Source organism: Serinus canaria, chromosome 10 (genome assembly GCF_022539315.1).
Source record: "Serinus canaria isolate serCan28SL12 chromosome 10, serCan2020, whole genome shotgun sequence".
NCBI classification, from domain to species: Eukaryota; Metazoa; Chordata; class Aves; order Passeriformes; family Fringillidae; genus Serinus; species Serinus canaria.
This window is the reverse complement of record NC_066324.1, coordinates 11,171,454-11,198,460: the sequence shown is the minus strand read 5'-3', so window position 1 is coordinate 11,198,460 and position 27,007 is coordinate 11,171,454. Positions and strand designations below refer to the sequence as shown.

The window sequence follows — 27,007 nt, the reverse complement described above, 5'->3', positions numbered from 1 at the left end:
GAGGCGGGGGTGGGCTCTGCCGGGCGCGCCTCCCCCGCGCCGCCCCGGCTCCCAGCGCAGCGCCGGGATGGGGCGCCCGGCGGGGGACGGCGGGCGGAGCGGGCCCCGCCGGCGGGCGGCGGCCGCGGGCAGCGGCGCGGCGGCTGCAGGTACCGGGGAGAGCGGCGGGAGCGCGGCGGCGCTGCCGAGCGGAGCGGGCGGGAGCCAGCGCTGGCCGCAGACGGGGCAGCCGAAGCGGAGCTGTCGGGTTTATCCCCGGCGAAGCCCCGGGGCGCTTGGGGTGAGTCGGGGCTGGCGCCGCGTCGGGGGCTGAGCCGGCCGGGCCGGGGCTCGGTGCTGCCGGCGGGGCGCGGAGCCTGGCGAGCCGTGATTTACGGGCTCCCCGGCAGCTGCCGGGCTCTGGGAGGCAGAGGGAGCCGCGTTTCCAGCTCCCCATCAATAATGGATGGAAACAAATACTGGAGTCAGTTCTGAATTATCCCCGTGCCGCGGCAGGGGCAGCTCCGCGCCCGCCCTCCTGTCGAAAACAATGCTCAGGTGCAAAGCGGGGAAACTTTTTTTTTTCCTGGGGGGGGGGGGGGGGGTGGGGGCGTTTCATCACTGCAGAAACCGATACAGCTGCTTCAAGGAGTAATTAGAAAGGGTTTAAAGCCTTCTTTATTATTTATAAGGATGAATGGAAATGAAAGGTCACACAGATATATCTAGATGGCTATTATGCCTGTATTTTAAAGGGCTGTGGGTTTGGTTTTTTTATGGTTGTTGTGTTTTATCTTGTGAGTTGAAAAATGCTATTAACTGCTTTAGGTTGATGTGTTGAAAAAATTGTAGTTCCGGTGGAAATCCCACTTGTTAGCATGAATATAGCTGGTCTTAAATTAGTGGGCTTCTGCCAATCTCTCAGTTGTTTCTTACTTCTGGTCAAGATTATGTCTGTAGCACAGGCATTAGCCTGTGAGTAATTTGAGCAAAATTCAGCCCTCAGTGTGTAAAGTCATTTGTATTTGTATTTGTGTGTGGCTTAGAATACATTTACTTTTGAGCATAGCAGCAGCAATGATGGTTCATAATGCTCACATATGTGGCACTTGCTGTACAGATGGTATTGTAGCTTATCCGTGTACACACACACACACACGCTTCACACATAATGTGCAGGAATTACAGCAAACTTCCTCCAGAACACTGTTCAGTGCTCTGTAAATGTGTGGCATTTTTTCCCCTGGTTATTTCCTTTGGGGGAAAAAAAAGCATGCATCTTTACTGGGATACCTTTGTGCTTCAAGTTGTTGGTCTTACTAATGTTCCCTAAATATTATTTGAAGAAACAGCTTCCTACTGTCTTAGAGGCGTTTACTGCTGGTCTGTTGCTCTCACATACAATTACTTTCACAGAGAATTTTCTGAGGTTCTCTCCTTTTCCCAAGTCCAACAGGAAGCTCATTGTAAAGCTTTGCAATTACTTTTGTGGCAAAAGAGAATAGATGTTTTTCGCTGCTTTATTCACACTATAAAATTCTGTGCACCTCCGAAGTCTACATGAGTTCCTTTCAGTAAATTAAGCTGTATGGAATCATGTTTAATGTTGTAAGTGACGGGCATATTTTGTTATGTTGGCAGATATTGTATAAACATTTATTCTGGCTTAGATAAAAACAAATTGCCAGCTTAGTGCTCTGATTTCTTCTCTATATAATTATGAACTTCAGCAGTTTTTGTGTTAACTAATATAAAGCTCGGGGGTTTTTTTAATCGGGAAGGAAAAGTTTGTAGTAAGAATTTATTGGGATTCTGAATTATGTAGCTCAGATTTGTTTTCAGAAAGGCAGCCAAAAAAGTATAACCCAGAGGCTCTACACTGGTTTATTTAACCAGCTTCTCACTTTCATCTGCACCTTTAGTTACAGTGAACCTTCCTCCCCCATATCCTGCAGTCTGTCACTACCTGTTCTCCTTTACGGTGAGATGCAACAGAGATAACATCATTTTCTAAATGTGCTTTGTGTGATGCAGGAGTGTGTGCCAGGAATACAGTGATGGCCCTGTCAAAGCTCCACAAACCAGCTGTGTGGCTGCGGGTTTTCCCCCCAGCCCCTCGCGCCCTTTGAGCTGGACCATCTGAACGTTTCTGGGAATGGCTGAGCTGAGCTGACTGTTAGAGCAGATATTTTAGCCCCTGGAGCCGCCATAACTTTGCTGTGTGTTTATGAAGAGCACATTTAGATGGAATGCTTAATTATAGACGCAATTCACTCGAGGTTGATCTTTGATCCAATCAGTCCTGTCATGAGAGGTGTGTGAAGGAAAAGTCCACCATGGAAGTTCAGTTCAAAGTGTATGTTAGGCATTTGTAATAATGTATCTTCTGGTCTTACTACAGTTGATCACATTCAGATTTCAGTTCTGAATTTTTATGGGTTTTTAATTCTTTCAAAACGTTAGTGCACTTAACACAGGACTTGGTATCCCCTGAAGTCAGGTGTCGCCAGTTAGATGGACAGAACCTGTGTGGAAGGGTTAAAATGATATGTTTGTTTGTCCTTCTGAAAAATAAAAAGCTATTTGAAATCTGAAGTCAAGTGGAGATCAGGGGGGAATATGGTCAGTTTTCATCAGGTGTAAAAAAGTGGTATGACTGAGACTGTTCCAGTTCTAGTCTTTTTTGGTAAGACAAAAAAAAAAGGTACTTCAGCCTCTATGCCTGTATAAGCTTATGTGAAGCCTACTTATTTTGCAGTCTCTCATATTTTTCAAGGCTTAGACTGTGTGTTTGCTAACTGAACAGAGGAGATGATGGTTGATTACATACTCATATGTTAAACATACCTCTAATTCCAGATTGATAAAATCAGATACCTTTCTACTTGATAAAGTAACAATTTGCTCCACAAGTAATTAAGAAAAGATGGAATATGGCATATTACTGGCATTGGGTAGTACAAGTTATTTTCAGTCTTAGCAACTCTGTATGTAATTAAAACAGTTCAAATGTTGCTTTCGTCAAAACTGCTGCTCGAACAGATGATCCCTTCTTATGCATCCGATAAGCTACTGCAGTTACTGTTAAAATCCATCTAAGCCATTTTATTAAGCTGTTATTTGTTCTGTGAATAGCTGCCAGCCTTGAGTTCAAAAGAAAGTGGGTTCTGATTTGTTCCCGTGTCACATGGAAGAGGTGTGCAGTGAGAATGGTGTTACTGCCCTTTCGATGCTGTTTGTGGAGCTCTGTGAGTTGTCTGCCATAGCCTGCTTTCCCTTGTCGTGGCTTGACTGTAATTACAGTACAGCTAATATCAGAAGTTGATTCAGTTTATTCAGACAGGAAGACTGTTGAATTGTCCCACTTCCAAAGTCAAATGTTTGTGTTAACCACAGAGATCAAATCTGCAGTGCATATATACAACATATGAGTAGTATTGATTGCCCTAACTTTTCTTTTCCATTCGGCTTTTGTTAAGTAACCCAGATTAGCATTTTAACAACCCTGAAGTGAACTTCTGCCATTCTCCCTGCTTGGACAGTGTGTGTAGACCATCCATCATCCTGTCCTTGGCCACAACAGGCTACTGGCTCCATAACCATTTGGAGCTACACAGAAACCACCCGACTGTGAACAGCACAGCTGGCTACAGCAATTTTTTCTTCCACGCCACCGGCAGCATTGTCTGGCTATGGTAACTAAAGTTAACATCCAGAACGTGAAGTTTCTTTCATTCTGGTGCCCCTGCCCAGCCCCACTGCAGCTCGGTGGGCACACCTGCAGAAGGAAGGGCTGCAAAACAGCTGGGAGGAATGAGACAACCGCTGGACTCTTGCTTTTCAAGGCCCCAGTTTGGAGAAAGCAACTTGTTGTTTGGACTGGGATGACATTAACTCTGTCCGTACTCGAGAGGGAGCTTGCTGGCTGCATCCTGTGTGTGCTCAGTGTGCAGACCAGGGTGAGCTTGGGGAGCGCCAGCTACAGAAACAGAACTTGCCACTTTAACTTAGCCACACAAACTGCCAAGGAGCACAGAAAGAAATGGAGAATTTCGGCTGTGTATTTCACACATTCTTGTAGAAGCCTTTTTAGTTCCACAACGGAAACCATGTGATTTCACAGGATCTGTGCCCAGACTCTAATACTTGCTACAGATGCTTTCCTTGGTTTGTTTTGCAGATCTATGAATGCAATAGGAAAGAAGTTGTTACAGCATTTGTTTTTTTTAATTCTGATGTGTGCTTTGAATGGCAGGTAACCGGCAGGTGAATGTACTTGTGAGTCTATGCTCATTTTACTTGTTGAGATTTTTGCATAATTTAAATAAATTGGCCTAGCATGACTGTCTGTCATGTGTGAGCCACTGCTTTCTTGCTAGAAGAGAACTTTTGCTTTCAAGAGCAAAGGAGGTCAAGAGGTATTAGTGGGAAGGGAGGGGCTTGGTGGGAGTAGAGGAGCAAAGAAGTGGTGGTGGAAGAAGAGGAGGAGCAGGGAGCTCAGGCAAGCAAGTGACATTTGTTCTGTCCAGAATGGTTACAAACCTTGTAAACGAAATCAGTCCCTGGACAGCTTTGATTTATATTCTCACACAGCAGATTGGCCTTGGTCTGCCTGACCTTGGTAACATAACAGAGGTCGTATTTGCACACAGAGACTCTCCCTGCAAAAAGGTTTGTTGTTGCCGTTACTTTTTTTTTTAACCGTTACATCTAAGAGCCAAATTGCAGCTCAGTTTCTAATTGGATGGACACTGGGAAAGCACAGAATGAAAGGGATGGATCCTGTTCCCACAGTGGATGGTTTAAAAGAAGAGATGGCAGATGGGTACAGTAGGGCAGTGGCCTCTAGAAGCAGGAGAGCCGTGTTGACCTGCATAATCAGCGGCTGTGCTGGTGCACAAGCGACCTAAACACAGCCGAGCTGCGTGTGTTGGGGACAGGGGGCACACAGGCTTTGGCATCAGAGGCAAAGGGGAGCTTTGAAGAGGGCCTGGGATGAGAAAGAGGAGTTAATTGGCAGATGCCTGCTAGGGGGCTCTTCAAGTGTGTGAGGGACAGCAGGGAGGCAAACACAGAGTTGCTCATCTAGAAAGGTAACGAGTGAGTGGTGGGGAGCAGCGTCACAGACTGGCTGCCCACCAGCAGTGGGAGTGAAACCTCAGAAGAGATGAGTGCTGATCAGCTGGTCACTCAGCTCAGCTATCACTGCAACAATAGGCTTTTCTTAAAGCGAGCTACATAGTTCATCTTTATTTTACCAAATGGTCATGGCAGCTGGGACTCTGCTTTCTCAAGCAGTGGTAAAGTAGCAGCTCTCACCTATGTTGGGTAGGGCCTTCCTCAGAGCTTTATTGTGGTGTGAAACAAAAGGTATTTCCCTCAAGTGCTGCTGCCTTGCTTCCCGGGCGCTGGGGGTGGGCAGGGACTGCAGCACCAGCACAAAGTGTTGCTGCTATTTCTGTGTCTGTCTATCATGACAAATGCACTTTGGGGTTGAAAGAAGATCTTCATGCTTGTATGCCAAGCCCTTGTTTATGCTGTGCCTCCATTTAGGTACCCCTTCCCATGTTGTGTGAACCCCTAGGTGTCCCATCAGGCTTTGTAACCATTGTGTTTTGGGGGACCACAGAGAAGAAAAATGTGTATTTAATTTTAAAAAACCTCCATGTATAGTTAAGGCTAAGTATTGAAATTTTAGATAGCACTTGAATGTAGCCCAGCATGAAGGGAGCATGGCTTTGCCTGTTGGTGTGATGGTAGCCAAAGCAAGAAAGGGCTGTGTAGGCAGTGTGTGTGTTCCCTGGGCAGTGCAGCGCTCAGGAGTCAAATGCCAGAGCACTGCCTGGTGGGTCAGGGCCCTGTGGAAACAACTTGAAGCAGCCAACCTGGAAGGCAGGAGAGGGCCCTCTGGCTCTTCAAGAGTTGTCCAAGAGCCAGCTCTGGCACCCCTTGCAAATATAGCTCTTTTGTGTGCTGCCACCTGGGGAGGAGTGCTGAAGAGAAGGGAGCAGATAACAGAGGAAAAGCAGTAGTGGGAAAGCTGTCAACAGTGTGTGAACAATGTCCCCAGGTGTCTCATGAAAGGAGTAATAAGGGAGGGGGGAAATAATCTTGCAGAGTTGAATGGTTTCCTTCAATTTGCAAACTTCTCTCTGTGACAGTTTCTTTAACCCAGCACATGTTTATTAAAGATTAACACCAAAAAGGCAGTAATTTGTTTTTTGCTCAGTAAATCATATTTTCTTCATAAAGTAAAAGCTGTGTGGATATTTTTAGCATTATGTAGTTTTTTTCCTTGATGATAGCCTCAGACAAAAATAATCAAATCTCATGCTTTGGGGATTAATCTGATTTCCTGCAAGGGTATGGATAGAATTTTTTTTGTCTTGCATACCACTATACAGGTTTTACTGTAAGAGTAGATTATGGCTTTTCCTCCCCCTAAAGCATCAGGTTTTCATCCTCACCAAAAACACAAAAAACACTGCTCATGGCTGAACAGTGGTCTTCAGCAGCAAACTGCCAGCACAAACCTAAATGTTTGGTGTAGATGGGTAAGAAAAATAGACCTGCAGACGTAAATAGTGGGGGGGGGGGGGTAGGTGTGATTATCTTCTCATGTTGTTACCAGGCTAATAATCCTAGTGACAACCCAAGGATTTAAGGAAACATTGTAATTTGTTGGGGATCTGGAGAGGCCAATGTGGAAGAGAGAATGGAACAGGCTGTAATAGAAAGCTTTAAAGCTAAGTCTCGTTCCCTGATTTGGCACAGATTTCCTTCTGACCTTGATTCAAGCACTTGCCGTCCATGTGTTACTGATTTGAATTTTTTTTTTTTAATTTTACTCTGAAAGGTCTGATCTGTGACTTCTCAGTGGCTCACAAGTCAAAATGCCAAAGTATTGTGATGCAAATATTTCCCTGTCTTGGAGAGTGAATTTTATCATGGGGTGATGGAGCCCAAGTAAAACAGAGAGGAGGGAGAGCTGGTGCCCAGCATGGCTGCATCCAGTTGCAAGCACTGCCATGGATGGGCTCTGCAGGTTGTGTTTGCTCTGTGGAAAGTGGGCAGTTCTGTGGTGCAGAGTTCCCCAAATCAACACAGGGATGTGCCCAAGCTTGGGACCCAGAGCAGGGAGAGCCATGGCTGCACATTTCACCAGTCCTGTCTCCAGCCCCGGACTGGCAAGGAATAGGTGTAGTTTACCTTACTGCATTTATATCAGTGTAATCACTTCAGCAGAATGCAGGGCCAGGAATCAGACAGGTCAAATGCTGCACTAATACATCTGATTTCTAAATACATAAAAATAAATTTTTCACCACTACTCTGTGTTTCTGGTAAGCCTGGTCCCCCAAGAGACCCTCAGCCCAGGCACCTCTCAAGGTGTGTCCCTGTCCCTCTGACCATCCCCAGGGTCTCGCAGCACGAGCACGGTGTCCCCCCCTCCCCTGTGAATATGTATATACATACACATACAAATACACACTTGGAGACTACAAAGGCAGCAAATGTGATAATGTGATCCAACTGTTCAGTGCTAGGCTAGAAAGAAGTATTTTTCTGCCATTATGTGAAAATTTAGCGTGACTGGAACAGAGTCTGCATTTGATTAGGCAATTTAAGAAATGGAAGAGACTTCATACTGTAGGGCAGTGCTGCAAAACAATTGCTCGGAACATGTTCTAAAATTGGTTTGCCTTCACCAGATTTCCATGTGTTTCTGCACGACATCTCAAATGAAAGTATGAGCAGTCACGTGGCAAGTGACAACATTTTGGTATTATGGTAAATAAAATCAGCAGTTTAAACAATTACTCCAAATCCTGAGAAGACTTTGAGATAAAGAAAAAAAAATAAAACCAAGAAGACAAAACTCTATTTACTGTAAGCCTGGGAAAGACATTTCATAACACATCCTTTTACTGGCATAGTTAATCTTTAATCCTAACAAGATAATAGTAATTGTTAACTTTGAGCTCAAGGTTCCTCCAGGTTTTCATGCCTGTGTTTTGTACATGTAATTGATGGTGCCCAGGAAAGGGGCAGAGCACATGCTTTGCATATACAAATAGGTTACTGGGTGGCCAGCTACCAGATTTGTCTGTGCAGAAAAGGCAAGGCTAGTTAAAAGCACGTTGTTCCCCAGTCTCTGTAGGCAGTATTCCTGTAGGCAAGGCTGGCTGACTGTTCCAGCCCTGGGAATAGCATACAGAGAATACCAGCACAGTGTTTAAGATCTCTCACGTGCCTCTTGCCAGTTGAGTCCTCTCCTGTCTCTCCCTTTGCATTTTCCGCAGCCATTTACCTTCTCTCTCAAGTGAGAGCAGTGACATGCAGCAGCCTTTTCCCCAGCAGCAGCAACTCAAGCCAGCAATGCTCCAGCAAGGCACAGTGATGAGATGCTGGAGGGATGTTTGTAGCAGGGGAGAACGGTGGGTGGAAAGAAGTGCTGCTTTCTGGAATGAGGTTGACAGCAACATTGTCTGAGGCACAGCCTGTTGAACAGCAGATGTGCCCTTTCCACATCCCTTTTTTCTCCATCTGCCCTGTTTGTCGGTGCATATTCCTTCCCCCAAACCTCCCTTCCATTTCAAAACATCCCATTCACTTCATGCAGTAGGCAAACCCTGACCTCCTGGGCTCCAGCCAGGACTCAGGTGGGCAGCACTTATCTCAGGATTGGGCTGCAGCCCTGCTCAGGGAGAAGGCTGCTTAGGCTGCTTTCTGCAGGGCTGGCAGACAGCAGGCCCGGGGTGCTGCCAGCAACTCCCTTGGCTGTGGCGTCAGCTGGACTTGTGCAAGTTGTGCCTGGGACCTTCATTATGTCCTCACCTGCAAGTACTGGTTTATTCCTGTCTCAGAGTTACCTTATCAGATGATGCCTAATCATGCTGAAATGAGTGGCAGTTTTGCTATGTAAATCATGTTCTGCAGGCTTCCAGGAAGAACACTGACTTCCTTCACTTACAGCACTGACCCAAACTTGCAGCCAACCCTCCTAGAGGGAGGAAAAGTGATGCTTTGGTCTAGGTTTTAGGCTTTTGTTTCAGGCCAAGGGGGGGCAGTTTGGTTTTTACTGAACCTACATTCAAGCCTGTGTGTACTTCAGGAGATAATTAAGTCTTTGCCATCTTGGTTTAAGGGTTCTCCCTAGTTTTCAGGGTAAAAGTATTTTGGTCTAAAACACATTAATCAAAAGCATCAGACATCTCTGACACAACTGTGAGCTGGAGGTGCTCAGGACTTCTCCCTGATGAGCCACAGCTGCTCTCCCCAGCAGGGGGGCTTTGCTTTTCTGGGGTTGAGGTCAGGGCAGGGGTAGGAGTTCCTGCTACCAGAGCTGCCCATGGCCAGGAATTAATGGAGGATAAGTGCCCAGAGTATGGAACAAAGGTCACTGTACTGACATTCTCTGCACCAGTCTGTGGACACCTCCACAAATAAATTTAGTATATCCTAGGGCAGTCCCAGTTGGGCATGAGCAGTTTGAATTAATGAAATGCAGGTCTGCTAAAATGGAGCTCTGCTGAAGTTGAAGCACCTTGCACTCCATCACTGATAGCCCAGCCCTGGCAAGCTTGCAAGGAAAGCATGTCCTGCAGGAGCTTTGCAAAACAGATGTGAGCTAAATCCAAGGTTGGTTTCAGGTGCAGGACTTTGATGTCACCTTTGTAAGAGATGGTAGTAAACGTTCAGTCTCAAAAATTAACTTAAAATAACCATAATTGAGGCAATCACAGTTTGCTTAGCATTTTATTTCCTTTCCTACTGAAACTATCTGGTGTTCAAGTAAATTTCTGATCACAGGAGAATTTAGCCCTCAAAGTGCTTCTAATCAACCACTAAACACTTGCATCATTAAAAGTCACCCCAGCCATTTTGCAAGTTCTGTCAACTCGTTCTAGAGCAAGAGGAGTGCGCTTGCTGCAACGTTCAAAGCCTGCAAACAACTGAAGTGTAGCTGGCAGTGCCATAAGCCAATTAAGATGAAAGCTGTGATACTCTCTGGTAGGGTTTCATCACTTTAATATTAAACTATCTTTTTTTACTTAGGCATAGATCAAGAGGTGTTAATGCAGAATCCTTAAAAGAAGTCAAGTATTATCTTAAAATAACAGACCTGTTATTTGCACTTTCATGCTCAATTAATATCTCAGCTCTAAATATCCTAATTTTTTTTCCGCAGAGCTGCAGACTTTAAAGTTGTTATAAAAAGTAAGGATGGCTGCATACTGTAAGTTTACATTTGCATTGTGTGTTTATAGGACAGAAAGAGTTGTTATTACCTATTCCTTCATACAAAATCATGCCTCGTGTTCCTGAAAGGGACTGCAAGAATTATATACCTTTCTTTCATTATAGCCACAAATATTCTCCTGTATTTTATTAGCTGAAACAATCTGTCACTAAATTCCACAACATGGATTTATCACATCATAGAGAATCTCTGTGATTTGAATGTACTGTAAACCTCTGTGTCAGGCATTGCCTTCAGGAACTTTATTGAAGTCAGCCTTCATTAGAAGAAACACACACTGGAATGACATTAAAAAGAATTATTAAGAAAATTGCACTTGCATTGATGCTGGCTGTTGTATCCCTGTTTTGGAAGGACTTACCATGCTATAATGCAATTGCATCATTGGAAAACCTATGTATAGATATGACCTAAAATGGGAATCTAATCCCCTGCCTTTCCCATCAGAAATACTGATACAGATTTTTAAGGCAAATGTTGCATTCTGTGTGGAATACTTTCTGGCTTGTAAGCAAATGACTCATCAAACACATTTCACACAGTAAGACATTGAAAAAAAGACCAAGACCAAAAAGTAGAGATAGGAAAAAGAATTGTTGGCTCCCCTCTAGAGTTTGAAACACCAGACCTTGGGCCGTGCTGGTCTTATATTTTGGCTCAGATGGTACAAAAAGGCTCCATTTTCACATTTTGGTTACTAAAACACACTTTTGCCTGGTTCCCCCAGTGTGTGCCTCTGCTCTGGAGTTATTTTATTCCAGTCACAGCAGGGACGAGGTGCTATTCTGGGTGAATGTTCTGGTGCATCTGTGGTTGCCAATGTGTACATTTCTACAAGTCTAGGGTACCCCTGAAAGCAGCCTGTACCACCTTCATGTATTTTCTTCTGAACGTTTTGTCTTCTGAAAGGATTGACCTGGTTGACAAACCAAAATTGAGCAACCCTCCCTTTCTGTATTCTGCACTCGCTGGTGAGCTGTATTCTCTCTGTAGCTGGCTGAAGAAGTTGAACTTCTCCCACCTGGCAGCAGTTACCATCAGCAAGTAAACTCAGGTGCAAATCCTTAGCCCCCTTAAGCAGAGTCACTGCCAGCAGGCTTTTACCTTCATGAAGCCCAGAACTTGAACCATACCCTTTACAGGCAGTGTTTTTTAACTGCTGTTAAAACTGCTGTAGACCATAAGTGATTTGTACATCAAAAGATAATCCCTGATAATCCCTGAGGCTGCAGTAAACAAGATTTTTAACCTTTCTACACTAGTCCTTTGCATCCGAAAAAAGGGGGAGAGGTGCTAAACACAAGTAAGTTCCCATTCAGCCTTTATTTGGGTGCAGGTGGAATCTGTGATTTGCTCTAGCCTGGCCAAGAGATCTTTGTTGCTTGAGTGTTCTTCTGGTTAAGAGCTTCAAGGCACTGCTTTGGCCAAGGGCTCAGTGCCTGAAGCCACTGTGCAAGGGTGCCCTGAGCCCCGCAGCAGGGCTTGTCTCAGGGGCTCAGTGGAAGTTGCTGGGTTCTGCACAAGATCAGCGTCGCTCTTCATCAGGGACTGAAGTCTCAGCTGTAGGCCCTGAGAAACTTGCTGAACATCTGTGAACAAGCAGCAGTAAAAAAAAAATTTGTTTTGGCCTAACTTTTATTATTAGAGTGGTTTCATTCTCAAAATTTCAGAAGGTGCCATCTGAGAAAGACGCTAGTCAGTGCCTTTGCACTAATTAGTGCCCTCAGGGAGCCATTTGCATGCAGGAAGAAACAGAGGACAGCAGGGATTTCCTGATTTGTCCAAGTCCAGTCAGCTGGGATTGTGGGAAACCACATCAACATAAATTGACTAGGCTCAGCATATTACTAATCAATTCTGCCTGTCCCCCCTCAGCATTATGGCCAATTTGTACTTCCAAGCACAGAGGGGATCCTTGGTCTCACCTAAGAGCCTGGGTCTGGTGGAGCAGGAAGGTGATGTCATTTAGTCAGCTTTTATTATTGCAACCCTTTCCTCCATTCTTTGCCAAAGTCTCCACAAGTGAACTGACTTTTAGGATGTATCTTTTGTTCTGACCTGTCTTGAACTTGAGCCTGGATTTGCTGTACTGCACTCCTGTCTGTGCTTAGCATTTTGGAAAGCATTTATCGTGTTAAGAAGATTTTTAAGATTTTTTTTTTTTCAGTAAGTAGAAAATATTGCATCAGTCTGGTTTGGAGCCATTTTATATTTTGCTTCTCCCCAGCTGGCTGAATGTCCTTTCCCTTCCCCCTTCTCTTTTACGTGGCACTGCACGGAAAGATGATTGATGGAGCGTCACCAGCACGTTGTCAAAGGCTGGAATAGATTAATGGGCAAGAAACACCAGCCTGTTCCCCTTGGTGTGTGATTGTTTGAAGGCAGGCTCATATTTTAACAGGAATTATATCCTGCTTCTCTGGATTCCCCCAATCAGGAATTGAAGGATGGGATTTCTATCTGAGATTGAAAGGTGGCAGCCACAAAGAGCCAGTTTAATACTTGGGACAACTGCCTGCCTCCCATCTGACCAACAGCCTCTCCCTGAGGCCTGTTCCAGGCAGGCTGCTTGCCTCCTTAACAAGGTGGATTTTTGCCACCACTTAACATTTACACCTCTAGTTCTTTCTCCTTGCAGACACAACTCATTATGGCATAGGCACGTGGCCAGAGGAGCTCTGATCTGTAACCCCATTTTCACCTGAGGGACACTGCTCAGTGTGCCCCTGCTGCAGGGAAGGAGCACATCTGACCCCATGCAGCTCAGAACCTTTGAAAAAGCTTTTTTGGTGGTTGGCCTGGGCCACAAAGTCAGCCTTGATCTATGCCTCAATTCCCCAGCTGCAAAACAAGGATAGCAATATGGTAATTTCCAAACTTTACACTTGCCATGGATTGTTTTCTAGCAGAAATGCAAGGAATGCATTTTATAAGAGAAATTAATCAAAGACTGGGCTGAATCCTGGCAGGGGAAAATAATCAAACCCAGAGTATGAATGTTTTCTGCATTTTCTTGAAGGTAGACATTGCCAGCATTTCGTAATCAGCTATTTCAGGCCTAACAGATATTTCAGCATTGTTATTTGTAGTCCCCAGTAGTGGCCTCCACTGAAAGGTTTGAATGTGGCAGGAATTACGTCTTTCACACCAGTCTATCTGTGTCTACCAGAAGGCTACACCTGGCTGTCATAAACCCCTGCTCCAAGGGCTAGATGGAGCCCATTTTTCTGATTATCCAGGAAACAGCTGTTCTTCCCAGTTTATTCTCTCTTCAGTGGTTCTGATCTCAAGCCTGTGTCCAGCCAGATAAAAACTGCATTTAAGAGCCTCTTGAAGCAGGTGAATTTTCTTTTCATATGTAGCTGGAAAGCAGAGCTACTGTTAATATTCTTTTAGTAATTTTACAAGCAAAATAATAAAGAAATCTGTACTTGTTGCCTGGCTGGTGAGAAGTGATTACCTGTGGTTTGCTGATCCAGTGCAGCTCTCTGTCTGCTTTTCTGTCTTGTTGTGACCAAGGTCTGTGCTTCGTGTCAGTATTTTCTTTGATAGAGATTTGCAACAGATGATGTTTAGTTAGAAAAGATTGCTGAACATAACTGTTCCTGCCCTGTGTGTTCTCAGGGTTCATCTCTGGAGTATCCTGAGATGTGAGAGGGTTTTTTGGGGAATGTGAATTTGTTTCTGCCTTGGATGCAGCCTCTGGGGAAACACATTCTCTGGATTTACATTTACAAAACTTCACATTCTTTTAGGGAGCTTGATACCCTGCCTGAAATTTGAATCTGTTTGAGAGAACTGATACTTTGTTTACCTGGCATTTCAGTTGTTTCCTGTTTGCTTTTGTGACAGTTTGCTGCATATTGGCCATGATAATCATGACCTAAGAAACAAGCTGCCCTTTGACAATTGTGACCTAAAAACAAATATAAATTGCCCTTTTTTCTCCAGCCATTTCCTGGAGTCCAGAAGTCAGTATCTGCCTCTGTAAGGCAGGTTACATGGAAGACTTGTGATTGTCACCCCAGTCTATTCCTCCCAGATGGAACACTGGAAGGAAAAGGAAACTTCCTATTGCATGCCCCTGCTTGGTACAGGGTGGAACTTGTACAGTTTGCAAGTTGTGTGCAGTTTGAAGCCAGGCCAGGGTCTCTTTGAGTCATGATGTGGGCCTTAAGCAGCCTCATCTTCTATGCTGACTGCAGCCTACATGTCTGGGAGAGCTTCTTGCTCCTTGGCAATTTGTATTCATTTGTTCTCCAAGAAAACAAGGCTTCAGGGAAGACTTTTACTAAGCACCTTATAGATGTTACTGTGCACCAACTCAACAGGCAGTTTATGTGTCTCCCCTTTCTCTTTCACTGGAAAAGGGGTGGGCTGGGTATTTGGAGCCTGCTTTTCCTTACAAAAAGCCAAAAAAAAAAAAAAAAGATTGTGTAAGCATTAATGATTTGTTATTGTGTCTGGGAGCCACAGTGCTGCAGGACTTTGCTCTAATGGTGCTTTCACAAGAAAGAACTAATTTGACTAACTTTATTAATTCCAGTTTGTTTTAAGTTTGCTCATTAGTAATTTAACGCAAGATGCTTCAGCTGAAGAGGCCATGTCAGGACAAGGAAGAGCAGAGGGAAAGTGCCAGGAATCATTAGTGTTTATTAACCACTGCACTCATCAATCTTGACTAAGAGCACAGCCCATTCGTTCTGGACTGGTGGACTGAGATACAGAAATATCATTAACAGTGAAAATGCTTCTTTCCAGGTCAGTCTGTAATGGGCAGGCATCCAGACAACACCCCCACCCCATCCCCAAATGTTCCCAGCCGTTCAGCTGGTCTCCTCACAGTGCAGCCCAAACTGACAGCTCAGCAGCCTCTGGAAGGAGGAAGCCCTGCCCCTGGCCAGCCATAGTATCAATTACCAAATACAGCATTTTCGTCCCCCATAAGCATTACTGAAAGGTTAAGTGTTGTTATGAAGGGGTTTTTTAATTGCTTTTCAAATTATTAAATGATTAATACTTTGGTGCTTTGCTGGATCAGGTCTGGCACTTTGTGTTGGCAACATATTCTTCTCACTGAAAGTCTTGAAACATTAAAATGGAAAGGTTTCTCCTTTTTTTCTGTTTAGACAAAGCGTTTAATAACCAATTTCAGAAACTGCAAGGCACTGAGCTGATGACTCAGAGCTCTGACCTGTGAGTCGGGACTGAATGAATGCCTCCAAAAGGTTGGAGGAGGGAATAATACTACATTTGCCAGGTTTCTAATGAGAAATATGACCCTTGCCCAGTCCACTTGCAGTCATTAAGGATCACATTTCACTTTGAGATGTGTTTTCTTGCATCCTACCCCAACTGCAACTTGAGTAGTTACATTTTGCTCACTAAAATATCCCTGTGGTTTAATTGAAGAAGTTATGTTTACCTTCCCCTCTTAAAAGCTTTGTTGTCTAATGTTGTGGTGCTGTCATGATCTGTGCTGTCTGATCTGCAGAGCACACACACACACACACAACCCCCAGGTGAAAGCCTCTGAAGCCTTTGACAGTAGGAAATAGAATGGCGGGAAAAGTGGCATCTTGGGAATGTGGTTCAGCATTGCATCTCCTTTTGAGTCTCTTGCCATGCTTGTGAAATGTGTGACAGCACTGTCACACTGCAGGGGCAGCATTTTGCCTTTACTTTGCACGTGTGTAAGTCACTGCACAAGGCAGAGCATCAGGTACCTGCTCCTGTGGGGTCTGTGACAACGGGCACGTTGGGCTGAGCACCGAGACGGCACAGCCTGGAAACAAGCAAAACAAGCAATGACATTAAAACACAGCATGGATGTTCAGACACATTGTGTGTGTCATGACGTTTTGTGGATGAGATTTAGGTACTTTATGGGAAGAGGGTGTGTGTTGGATGACATTTGGTGATTGAGGGGATGGAAAGAGATTGCAGTTTAATTAAAATTCTAATCCCAAGTTTGACAATATTTCTTGCCAGGTCAGCAGCCTGTATGTTCTATTTCCAATTCTGTGAATTAAATGGGCTGACAGTCGTCATTTGTTCGGAAATGCCCATAAATCCAGCTAAGAATTAGCAACTTTCAGAGCAGCTTCGAGCAGGGCTGTGTCACGCAGCAGTTTCCCATCCATGTCCCCTGCTGCCAGAGCCTCACCGCTGTGTCCCTGTCCTGTCTGCAGGTAGTTGAGCAGTGCTGTCACCTGTCCCCAGCCATGAGGCTCCCCGTGCTCTGTGCCTTGGTGACGCTGCTGAGCCTGTCCCGCTGCCGGGCCGTCAGCTTCCCCGAAGACGAGGACCCCATCAACGTCGTGGACTACCACTGTAAGCAATCTGCATAAAGTGCTGATCAACACCAGGGAAAAAGTTCTCATGTTGATTTTTTTTTTTCCTTGCCCCCACCCCCCGTCACAGGAAATTTTAAAAAAATCTGATTCCTTTCAAATTGAAATGTGTTTACTGGCTTTGTATCTTTAATAGAACACGTAATCATTTTCTTAAAAAAAGCAATCAGAAATACAGCAATAAGTTCAGGAAAAAGAACATTTGCTGACATTAGCCATCTTTTCCTCATTTATATTCAAGACATTACTCAAGGAATTTAGTTTAAACCCTTCTACACCTAGTATATACAGCTAATCAATGCCATATATTGATTCTTTAGCTCTATAATCCTGAGTGATGGTGTAGCCCATTTTTACTTGCAGATTCAAGGCAATATCCAGTATTTAGAGGACGCCCTTCAGGCAATGAATCTCAGCACAGACTGGACTTCCAACTAATGCTGAAAATTCGAGACACACTTTATATCACTGGCAGGTAATTTTCCTTCACTCAGTTCATTAGATTAAAATTCTTTTCTCTTCTGGTTTTGCATTTATGTGTAAAATTCATTTAGAAAAATGTGCAGAATATGATAAAAATTAGAATTGGGGCAGAATTTCCCAGAGAATATACCATATCTATGGCCAGTGCATGAAAATTGGATTTGAAGGCTGCAGTTACTGTAGTTAAGCTTAAACCAATGATCAAATGCTCTTTTCCCTCTTTTATATTACTGCCCTGCCTGATAAAAACCTCTCCTGATCATTTTGGACTGACACGTCAGGGTTGTAGGAAATGAACATAACACACTTACATATGTACAGCCCAGGTTAGTCCTCAGCAGAATGGGCAGACAGGGATGGACAGCTGGACACTGCAGGTGCTGTCTCAGGACCACACCAATAAAAATCAAAGCCACCCCATATTACACATTTACAACCTTCTTCCATTTACATTAAACACAGAATTCTATTTCATAGAAGTTGCTGGTGTAACATAACATTCTGAAAATAGATTTAGCTTATCAAATAAAGAGGCACAGAACTATTGAATTTACTGCTGTCTTTTCACTCTGCAAACAGGGACCAGGTTTACACTGTAAACTTAAATGAAGTTCCGAAATCAGAAGTTATCCCAAGCAAGGTGAGTGGATGCCTGCTGGAAAAGGAAAGGTATTTTCTTTTGTTTTAATGCGTTAAGAATTTGCTGTGGCAAGGAATTCAAATGTTCCTTTCTGGTCTGCTTTAACAGAAATTAACATGGAGATCAAAGCAGCAGGACAGAGAGAACTGTGCTATGAAAGGCAAACATAAAGTAAGTTTAGCACATTATAGAAAAATGACACTAGTATTTATTATATACATGGAATTTGTGATTAATACATCTTACTCTCTTTTCAGGATGAATGCCATAACTTCATTAAAGTCTTTGTTCCAAGAAATGATGAGATGGTGTTTGTCTGTGGAACAAATGCATTTAACCCTATGTGCAGATACTATCGGGTAAGAGTACTGAAGATGTCATTATTCTGTTACTGGTTTTGCTTGCACTGGTTATGACATAGCCAATGCATCCAGTGTGCCTGGGGAGTGCTTCAAGGTGAAATAAAAACAGACAGAAGCCAATGTGCTGAATTAAGTTTTGTGGAAAGACAATGTTTTGTTTTTGTGCCAGTGCACAAAATAGAAATGACACTATCACCCATTTATTTTTCTTCTCTAGTTGAATACATTAGAGTATGATGGGGAGGAAATTAGTGGTTTGGCAAGATGCCCATTTGATGCCAGACAAACCAATGTCGCCCTCTTTGCTGGTAAGAACTTTTACTTGTAATGATTCTAAATGATTAATGACACCAAAGGAGACAGAGAGCTTTTAAAGCAAGCACAGGAAAGCTAAAGGTGTCATGGTGCCCCTGCTCTTAAATTTTTTAAAGGGCCTCCAAAGGATTAGAAGCTGACCTGTTAATAAATAGGTTACAGCAGTCTGGGGAAGTGTGACAGTAAAGAAATGGGGAAAAATACAGGCTAGTCAGAATTCTCTAGATTATTAAAGGCCTCTTAATACCCTGTTTTCAACTTCCATTTTAGATGGAAAATTGTATTCGGCAACAGTAGCAGATTTCCTGGCAAGTGATGCTGTTATTTATCGCAGCATGGGGGATGGATCTGCCTTAAGAACAATAAAGTATGACTCCAAATGGATAAAAGGTAATTTGGGGAGTATTTTCCCATACACATGGCAAATGTAATTTTAGTGGCACAGAAGGTCAGGTTATTCACAGTCAGCCTGGTTTACACATATGCTACAATGTCAGCATGTATGAGGCTTTCAGAATATTAAAAAGCTGCATAATGAAAAAAAAACCAGACAAAATTTTTGTTAAATCCTTCAACAAATGAATTTGCAGTAACAAAATACCTTAGTTGTAATACAATTTCTGTGGGGCCTTGTTACAGTCCATTAGCCAATGCTAGAGACTTCAAGTTCATTTAAACTCCAGTGCACCTGTATTTGGACATCTTAAAGTATCTGGAATACTGGAGGCCGGTGTAGACCTGGGCAGGAGCTGCCAAGTCTCACAGTATCACTGTCGTGTGCCCATTGAGCAGTTCTTTGAAGTAACTTTTTGCTCTTTCTTACAGAACCACACTTCCTCCATGCCATAGAATATGGGAACTATGTATATTTCTTCTTCCGAGAAATTGCTGTAGAGCACAACACTTTAGGCAAGGTCAGTATCGGCACCGTGAGCGTTGAGTCACAGCAGAAGGAGCTCATCCTAAAACGGCATCAGGAGCAAGCACAGTTCAGAATATGAAGAAGGAACTAGGACAAAGCTTGCACAGTTTTACCACAGTTATAATTTACAGGGAGGGGAGGAAAAAAGAAGTAGAGCAGCGCATTCTTCAACCAAAAAGCTGTTTCTGTTCTCACTGTTAGTGAGCTCGCTACAGGTGTCTTTCAATGTGCTGTTGCCTTAGTGCTGCTGTTGCCTTAACTCTTGTGCCAAGTACTGGAAAAGCTGAGGGTGTTTTCATGCTTATTAAAGAAACAAAAGAAAACAACACAAAAGGAGAGCTTCAAAGAAGTTTCTCTAATGTCCCTGGATATTGAATAATTCAGTCATGCCAGTACAGAGTATAATACTGATGCCTCACCATGGAAGGATATTCTACGATAAATTATTAAATCCCTTACACATGGTTAATTAAAGTCCTTAAATCTCACTAACAATATGATTTTGAAGATGAAAAAGGTGGGAGCAAACTGTGGAGATGCGTTTGCTTGGTGATACATTAAGATGCCTGTGCGCTACGAGCTGAACACCATTTACTTTCATCTTCTCTGTGCAGATAAATGGCAGCTTCCTGTTAACAACATTATCTTGGTGTTTTATTAAGAGCTCAGAAACAAGCACTGTTTCCCCTGCATCTCTCAAACCTCTCTCCCTTTTTCCTTCTTTTTTCCTTTCACAGGCTGTGTATTCCCGTGTGGCACGCATCTGCAAAAATGACATGGGGGGCTCCCAAAGGGTCCTGGAGAAGCACTGGACATCCTTTTTGAAAGCTCGGCTCAACTGCTCAGTTCCTGGGGATTCATTCTTCTACTTTGATGTTCTGCAGTCCATCACAGACATAATAGAAATCAATGGAGTGCCCACTGTTGTGGGTGTATTCACCACACAGCTCAACAGGTAAGAGATGAGCAACCTTTCATCAAAGGCAGATCTCAGGTTCTCTCTTACACTGAGATTGGTGCCATTGTAATCTGAGTTCTTGAAACTATTTTTTGAATTTTATAGCATCCCTGGTTCAGCAGTGTGTGCTTTCAGCATGGATGACATTGAGAAAGTCTTCAAAGGGAGATTTAAAGAACAAAAGACTCCTGACTCTGTTTGGACAGCTGTACCTGAAGACAAAGTACCAAAGCCAAGGTAAAAGGCAATGTCATAACATTGTCCCTGTAAAGAGCTACCTTAAATCAGCTGCACTCTTGAGTGCCTTGCTGGTTAAACCCAAAGCAGAGCTTGATGCTTCAGCCATAAGGATGCTCATTAACCGGCTGCCTTCTCTCATTAACTAAAATATCAAGAGGAAAACAATATTGTTCTCATTTCAGACCTGGCTGCTGTGCAAAACATGGCCTAGCAGAGGCTTACAAAACCTCCATTGATTTCCCAGACGAAACACTCTCCTTCATCAAATCTCATCCATTGATGGACTCAGCTGTTCCCTCAGTCACTGAGGAGCCCTGGTTTACCAAAACACGTGTCAGGTATGACAGTTCAAAAGTAACACCTGTGAAAAGGAAAACAAGACAACTTGCTGCTAATGATGTGCCTTCTGGTCTTGCTAGATACAGATTGACAGCAATTGCTGTGGACCATGCTGCTGGACCCTACCAGAACTACACAGTCATATTTGTTGGCTCCGAAGCAGGAGTAGTACTTAAAATCTTGGCAAAGACCAGGCCTTTTTCTTTGAATGACAGCATATTACTGGAAGAGATTGAAGCATATAATCATGCAAAGTAAGTATTACCAGAACATCTAAGCTCTTCATCTAGTCCTTGGAACCTAGCTAAAAAAGATTATGGTAAACTAGCTCATTATCACCAACATCACCACTTGTTTGTCATTTCATCATGTTCCTCATGGTGAATAATCTGAAAGTATTTGGTCACTTGCCATTTTGCATGGGTTGAATGAACAACCTAATTCCACTCCAGTGACGTCAGTGTCATGGTCTAATTTTCCTGCTAATACTTCTGAAACATCAGAAGTCCTTGGTGATGTTAAAAAGAAATAATCTGTCCTTATCTTGAGGGTTGCTCAAGAAGGCTGATAGTGTATAACTTATATCTGATCATTTTAAACTTGTTTATTTTTTGGCACAAGAATTTGGGAGTGGAAGCATTCCAATTAGACTCTACAGCCATCCAATACAGGACTCCTCTTCTGCTCTCTCATGATACTTATGGTGACTGAGAGAACAAAGAAAATGGATTTGGATTTTTTTTTCCTACATAGTTCAGCAAACTTCTCACCTAGCTGTTAGCAGGAACCAGAAGCCAGCATTTGATAACTCAGAGGTTTGTTTAGCAATGTCTCAGCAAAGAGTCTTAGGTTACATTTATATATGTAAGAAGTTTCTGTTCAGTAGCTACACAGACAATAAATAAAATGTTTACTGCACAAAGTACTACAGTCACTAAAGCAGTGGCCTGCCCTTGTTTTTGCTGACCAGGTGTAATGCAGAAAGCGAGGAGGACAGAAGAGTCATTTCCCTCCAGCTGGACAGAGACCACCATGCTCTGTTTGTGGCATTCTCCAGCTGCGTCGTTAGAATTCCCCTGAGTCGGTGTGAGCGTCACGGGTCGTGTAAAAAGTACGGCTCCATTCCTCACCCCCCTAAAGCAAGGGCACCAACATTTCTTTGGAAGGAAGTAAAAAAATGCATGATTTTTTGGGGTTTTTCTCTTGCAAGGGCATGTATTGCTTCACGGGACCCGTACTGTGGCTGGTTAGACCATGAGGCATGTGGAAGAGTGACACCAGGCATGCTGTAAGTACTCCTTTTCAAGTTAGCCCAGCATCTCTGGTTTTTTAAATATTTTTTTCCAGTGGACTCTCTCTGTAAGAGAACAGAATGCTAAGTCTGGCCTAATTTTGGAACCTCTGGGTGAAGACTTGCATTCAGTGAGAGTTTTAGATGTGTAGGAGGACAGGCAGACCTGTAGGAAGAGCAGTTGGAAGAAGGAAGGCAAGCAATTGCAGCATGCAAACCTGAGCAGCTCCAAGAGGACAGGACACAGCATCCCCTCCCAGGCATGCTCATGGTCAGGGCACAGGCAATTGCAAATATGAAAGCACAGGATTCACAGTGGGAAGAGCAAGGTTGTGCCTCTGCAGTGGAGCTGGGGTGTTATATATGCATACCAAAGGCATTTTGCACAAATCAAGTCTGTAATATATGGTGCACTAGCAGCTGTATCTTAAAAAGAGGCCTTTGTAGCAGGCCCGGGCAAACTTTAACTGGTATAATTGGATGGTTGTATCTAAACCCAAGAGCATGCCCAATGGAGAAGACATGATGTAGTTGTTAAAAAATGGGTTTGTTTTTCTTCTATTTCCTGGCATAAGCACACAGAGATAGTTTTAAAGCTGGACTATCCTGTACATTTTGTACAATTCTCTGGGCCATACACTGGCTGTTATGTATGTTTCCATTTGCTGCTTCCAGGAAAAAAAAAATCTCCATTTGTATCCTTACTAATACTGTTAATTGCAGGTTCTCTTTGTTTGTTTCATACAACCACAGCACTGGAGGATATGTACAAGATGTCGAATATGGCAACACGGCACAGCTTGGGGACTGCCATGGTAAGGCACAGTCACTGCTGCTCCTTTGGAATGTCTCACCATAGTCTGTGGCCACACCTCACTGTGGATGTTAAATTTCTGATGAGCTTTTCAGTAACATGATGAACACATCACCTGGTGTTACTGTGAATGTTCACAAAGCTGAGCTTTTTGGTCCTGGGTGGCAGAGTTTTTCTCTTTCCTTCACCAGTTTACAGCTATTTGGGGTCTACAGCAAAGTATTGAAGAATTTATTTTTTTGTAACCAGTGATATTTTAGTTTTTATTTTCCATTACTCAGGTTAGAGATCTTTTGCTTTCTTTTTGTTACTTTTTACTGATTACTTGTTCCTTTAATTCTTTTAGAAATTTTGCCTACTACAGCTACACCAGATTACAAAATATTTGGCGACCCAACATCTGGTTAGTTTTTTTTAATTTTTTTGAATTAATGACCTTTACTTTCCTTCAGTTCAGCATTTTCAGCCCTTTTTTCCTTCCTTTTGCACAGTTGGCAGTCCTCCATTTTTGTGCTTTTACTCATGTTCCCACTGATGGTAAAGATAGTCAGACTCTTCTCACTCAGCACTTCACCCTGTGTAGCCGCATGTTAACAGCTCATTATTTATTGAGACATCTTTTATTAAAGAGCCTGATTAACATAGATGACATCTTCACTGCACGAAGTCCACTAAGCTTTACTCTTGATCCCCAGCCATGCGTTTGTGAATGCCCCTCTTGGTCATCTCTAGTAGATGAATGGCAGAACTTCATCATCTTCCTCCTTACCTCTCCTTTTCTCTTTTCCTTCTTTCCCAGCAAGCTTTTTGCACAAATACACATTTTCTAAAATGTGTATTTATTATTTTTGAAATGCTTTAAGTAGTTTATGCTAATGGAAAAAAAATTTAACATCACGAACTGTGTAGCTGAATGACAAATTGTGTAGACAAAAGTGGCTTCAAAAAAATGTTGTGCATTGTTGTCAGATGGACTTTTACATCCTTTTCTCCTCCAGTGATTTTTCTAATAAGGTTCACCACCAGCCCCTGGTGTTCAGGGACATCCAGTGCTCCTCTGTTGAACTCAAGAGCAGAATCTGTGTTGACTTCAACAGGAGCAAGACTCAGGCCTTACTTTCCAGTCTTTGCTTTTGGAACTTGGGTCTTTGCTTTCAAACCAAGGGCACATTTCTGACTGACAAATAGGACAAGAATTTATCTGAATGTTAAATATGTAGGAGTCCAACAAGAGCATTATTGGTGGTTTGATTTCTGACATTTTCACTTCTGTAACTTGACAAGAAGTAACGTTTGAGACAAATATTTTCCAGATCTATTTACCCACAATGCAAGTTAGAGACTCACTGAAGAGTCTCTAAACAAAACAAAACTGTCACACAGAAATGCTGCCTGGCTTTATGAGTGCTTATCAACTGAATTTTCAAAGTGGTATTTTATGACACAGATACAATTGAACCTTATTTTTAAGTCCTGAATGAATGTGCTTTTGAAGTACATTTCTCAAGTCTGATCTCAAGCCATAGACTTTCCTGCCTAAACCTACTGGGACAGTGAACACAAAATACTCAAGGGTGCAAATGAGACTGGACTGTAAACCCAATTTTATGAGTTTCTTCCTCTGTGCATTTTCAGGCAGGCTGTGGTGGGTCTGTTCAGCAAACATGTTACAGAGGAGCCAGAATCTCTGCAGGATTGTTCCTTAGGAACCATTACAAAATAGGGGTTAAAAACATTCCTTTTATCCCCACCTGCAGAAATGGCTCATTCAGCAGTTCCTGGTATACCATAATGGCAGTAAAGGAGCTGATCTGGTTTCTCAGGCATAACCTGTCATGAGTGTGCATCGTTCCAAGTAACTTCTGGTTTTTTTTTTTTGAAGATGTTTATAAGGCAGCCAACTATGTTGTCTCCAGTGAAGAATATGGCAATTAAGTAGACTAAGTTGTGCTTTTCACCCCCACAGTTGCTTACTTTAACTTTGCACTGCTTTCACAGTTGACTTCTCTGGCTTTTTGGCTAGCAGCTGTTGAAGTATAAATGTACTATTTTCATACTTCCAGTTTTGAAGTAATTGATTTTAATCAGCCATCTGTACTTCTGCAGAGTGTAGGGGGAGGGGGTCACATTTTGCTCTGACATGTAACTCCCATAAAATACTGTGTCCAGCTATAGCTTAGATGTGCCATGAAACACATTAATAAAAATCTGTTTGCCACCACAGACATGGAGTTCTCCTCAGCTTCCATTACCACAATGGCAAGTATCCCAGTTATATCACCTAAAGTGATTGGTTCCTGGAAACCTAAAGTGACTGGCTCTCGGAAATTTGTAGTTCAAGATGACCCAAACACTTCTGATTATTCTGATCCATTATCAGGTGTCCCAAAGGGTAAGGCCTTACCAGGGAATACATTGCAGCTGAATGGAAACCTGATAGTCTCAACATTGTCTAAGGCTTAAGTTAAATGCAGCAGCTATGATTGCTGGGCTCTATTTTACACCCATTTCCTGTGAATATGCAGACAGTGCAATCATGTTTTTCATACTTACTTATCCCATGGACAAAGTGCTGCTTAGAGCTTATAATGGGAAACACAGATCCTAAGCTCAGCTTTTTAATCCTGGAGTGGTCCAAAACTCCCTTTGAAATCCATGGCAGTTCTGGATACGTTAAAAAATTACCTTCTGCACCTCTGTTTATTGTTTTCCGTCTTAAACACTGGCTTAGACTGTGGTCCTCATGAATGGTTGCTTATGTTTTGGGTTTTTTTTATTTGGGTTGGGGGTGGTGGCAAAGCAGAACACAAAGCAGAGCTCCATGAGACATCTGTGTGTTAAATGGGGCATATCCCAACCTCTGTTTGCCTGAAACATGGTCTTGAACAAAGGTCAGAGTAAGAAAGTGCTGAATTTTTATCCTCTGGATATGAGAATCAGTGTAGAGATGATCTCAGTACATACTGAGACATCCAAAAGTTTTAAGCCGAACACAAGAAACCTAATCTGCCTGTAGTTCATCTTTCTGTAGCCATTCTGGCATCTAAGTGGGCCTTTGATTAGGTTCTTATGGCAACTGAGACTTTAAGTCAATAGGACTGCTGCAGTCAACCACAGGATCGAGAAGCTTCCAATCCCCTAACCAAAATTTAACACAAGTCTCTCTCAGTGCATTGCACAGCAAGGTGACAGACATGTTTGCACAATTCTGTACTTACTGAAAAAATCTCACCAGCCAAAAACCATTTCTGTTTTATTACCATTCACAAAACATATCAGGTTTCCTATCAGCCATTATGGCCGTGCATTTGTCATTTTAATTTGTTACAGTTATTTTCTGTTTTGCTTTAAGTTTTTATTATCATCTGCTCTTGGTTCTGAATCACATTTTGTGTCATAGCTATTAGTGAACTTTACTCATGTTTTCCTTCTGCTTCTGCACAGTGCCATTAAAACCTGTAACCCTGAACATTAATAATATTCAAAGGCCTTGCCTCTAACAAAAAGTGACTCTGTTCCTTCCCTCTTGCTCTTTCATTTTAACATTTCTTGGGATAGCAACAGAATTACTTTCATTAAAAACTAACATTGTCTTAGCTGCAAGATGTCTGTGGTTGCTTTAAAAAATCTAAAAAAAGTAAATCAAAGGGAGCTTGTTAATACCCAAATTAAAAAATTAATCAAATCTTCAATTTCTTGGTCTAAGCTAAAAGTTTCTAAGTTTTAACATTCTCTAATAATTTAACCTAAGTTGTTTTTATAATGTTATGCAAGTATTATGTTTGTTATTGGTAAAAAATAAAAATCAGTGCTCTAATAGAATCACATTATCTTCAAACTTGGACATGTATAATGAGTGCAGATGTGCCACTCCAGGACCAGCAGCCTGGCAGTGGAGTAGTTTACAAGTTTTCTACTGTATTCCATTAGCGTGGCTGTGACAATGCAGTATATATGTTACACATTTTTACAGAACATTTGCATAATCCTGTCTCTCCTTTGATACTGATTTATGAGTTGGGCAGAAAAGTGAGAGAGAAATCCATC

The 27,007-nt window shown here is 42.8% G+C and overlaps 1 protein-coding gene and 1 long non-coding RNA gene across 10 annotated transcripts in view; one reads left to right on the top strand and one right to left on the bottom strand.

Annotated features, from left to right (window-relative positions):
* Positions 1–27,007, top strand: part of SEMA6D (semaphorin 6D) — a 167,109-nt gene that overhangs the window by 135,984 nt on the left and 4,118 nt on the right. For 4 of the 8 annotated variants that reach the window (XM_030228295.2, XM_030228294.2, XM_030228296.2 and 1 more), the window contains 17 exons: positions 16,435–16,576; positions 16,960–17,071; positions 17,659–17,719; positions 17,828–17,890; positions 17,977–18,078; positions 18,299–18,389; positions 18,667–18,786; positions 19,222–19,310; positions 20,056–20,273; positions 20,382–20,513; positions 20,699–20,854; positions 20,936–21,109; positions 21,826–21,966; positions 22,066–22,143; positions 22,870–22,961; positions 23,307–23,363; positions 25,185–25,352. In XM_030228295.2, coding sequence (XP_030084155.1) covers positions 16,468–16,576; positions 16,960–17,071; positions 17,659–17,719; positions 17,828–17,890; positions 17,977–18,078; positions 18,299–18,389; positions 18,667–18,786; positions 19,222–19,310; positions 20,056–20,273; positions 20,382–20,513; positions 20,699–20,854; positions 20,936–21,109; positions 21,826–21,966; positions 22,066–22,143; positions 22,870–22,961; positions 23,307–23,363; positions 25,185–25,352 — 1,963 coding nt within the window. In that variant the 5' untranslated portion in view covers positions 16,435–16,467. Of the gene's footprint in view, positions 1–170; positions 281–16,434; positions 16,577–16,959; positions 17,072–17,658; positions 17,720–17,827; positions 17,891–17,976; positions 18,079–18,298; positions 18,390–18,666; positions 18,787–19,221; positions 19,311–20,055; positions 20,274–20,381; positions 20,514–20,698; positions 20,855–20,935; positions 21,110–21,825; positions 21,967–22,065; positions 22,144–22,869; positions 22,962–23,306; positions 23,364–25,184; positions 25,353–27,007 lie in introns of those variants that run through there. The other 4 variants (XM_030228292.2, XM_050978359.1, XM_050978361.1 and 1 more) reach the window with 4 other exon arrangements.
* The window catches only part of LOC127059978 (uncharacterized), a 78,653-nt gene continuing 68,130 nt past the window's right edge, over positions 16,485–27,007 (bottom strand). Inside the window, exon 3 of one of the 2 annotated variants that reach the window (XR_007778403.1) lies at positions 16,485–16,585. This is a non-coding gene — a long non-coding RNA (uncharacterized LOC127059978). Of the gene's footprint in view, positions 16,586–19,233; positions 19,359–27,007 lie in introns of those variants that run through there. The other variant, XR_007778404.1, reaches the window with a different exon arrangement.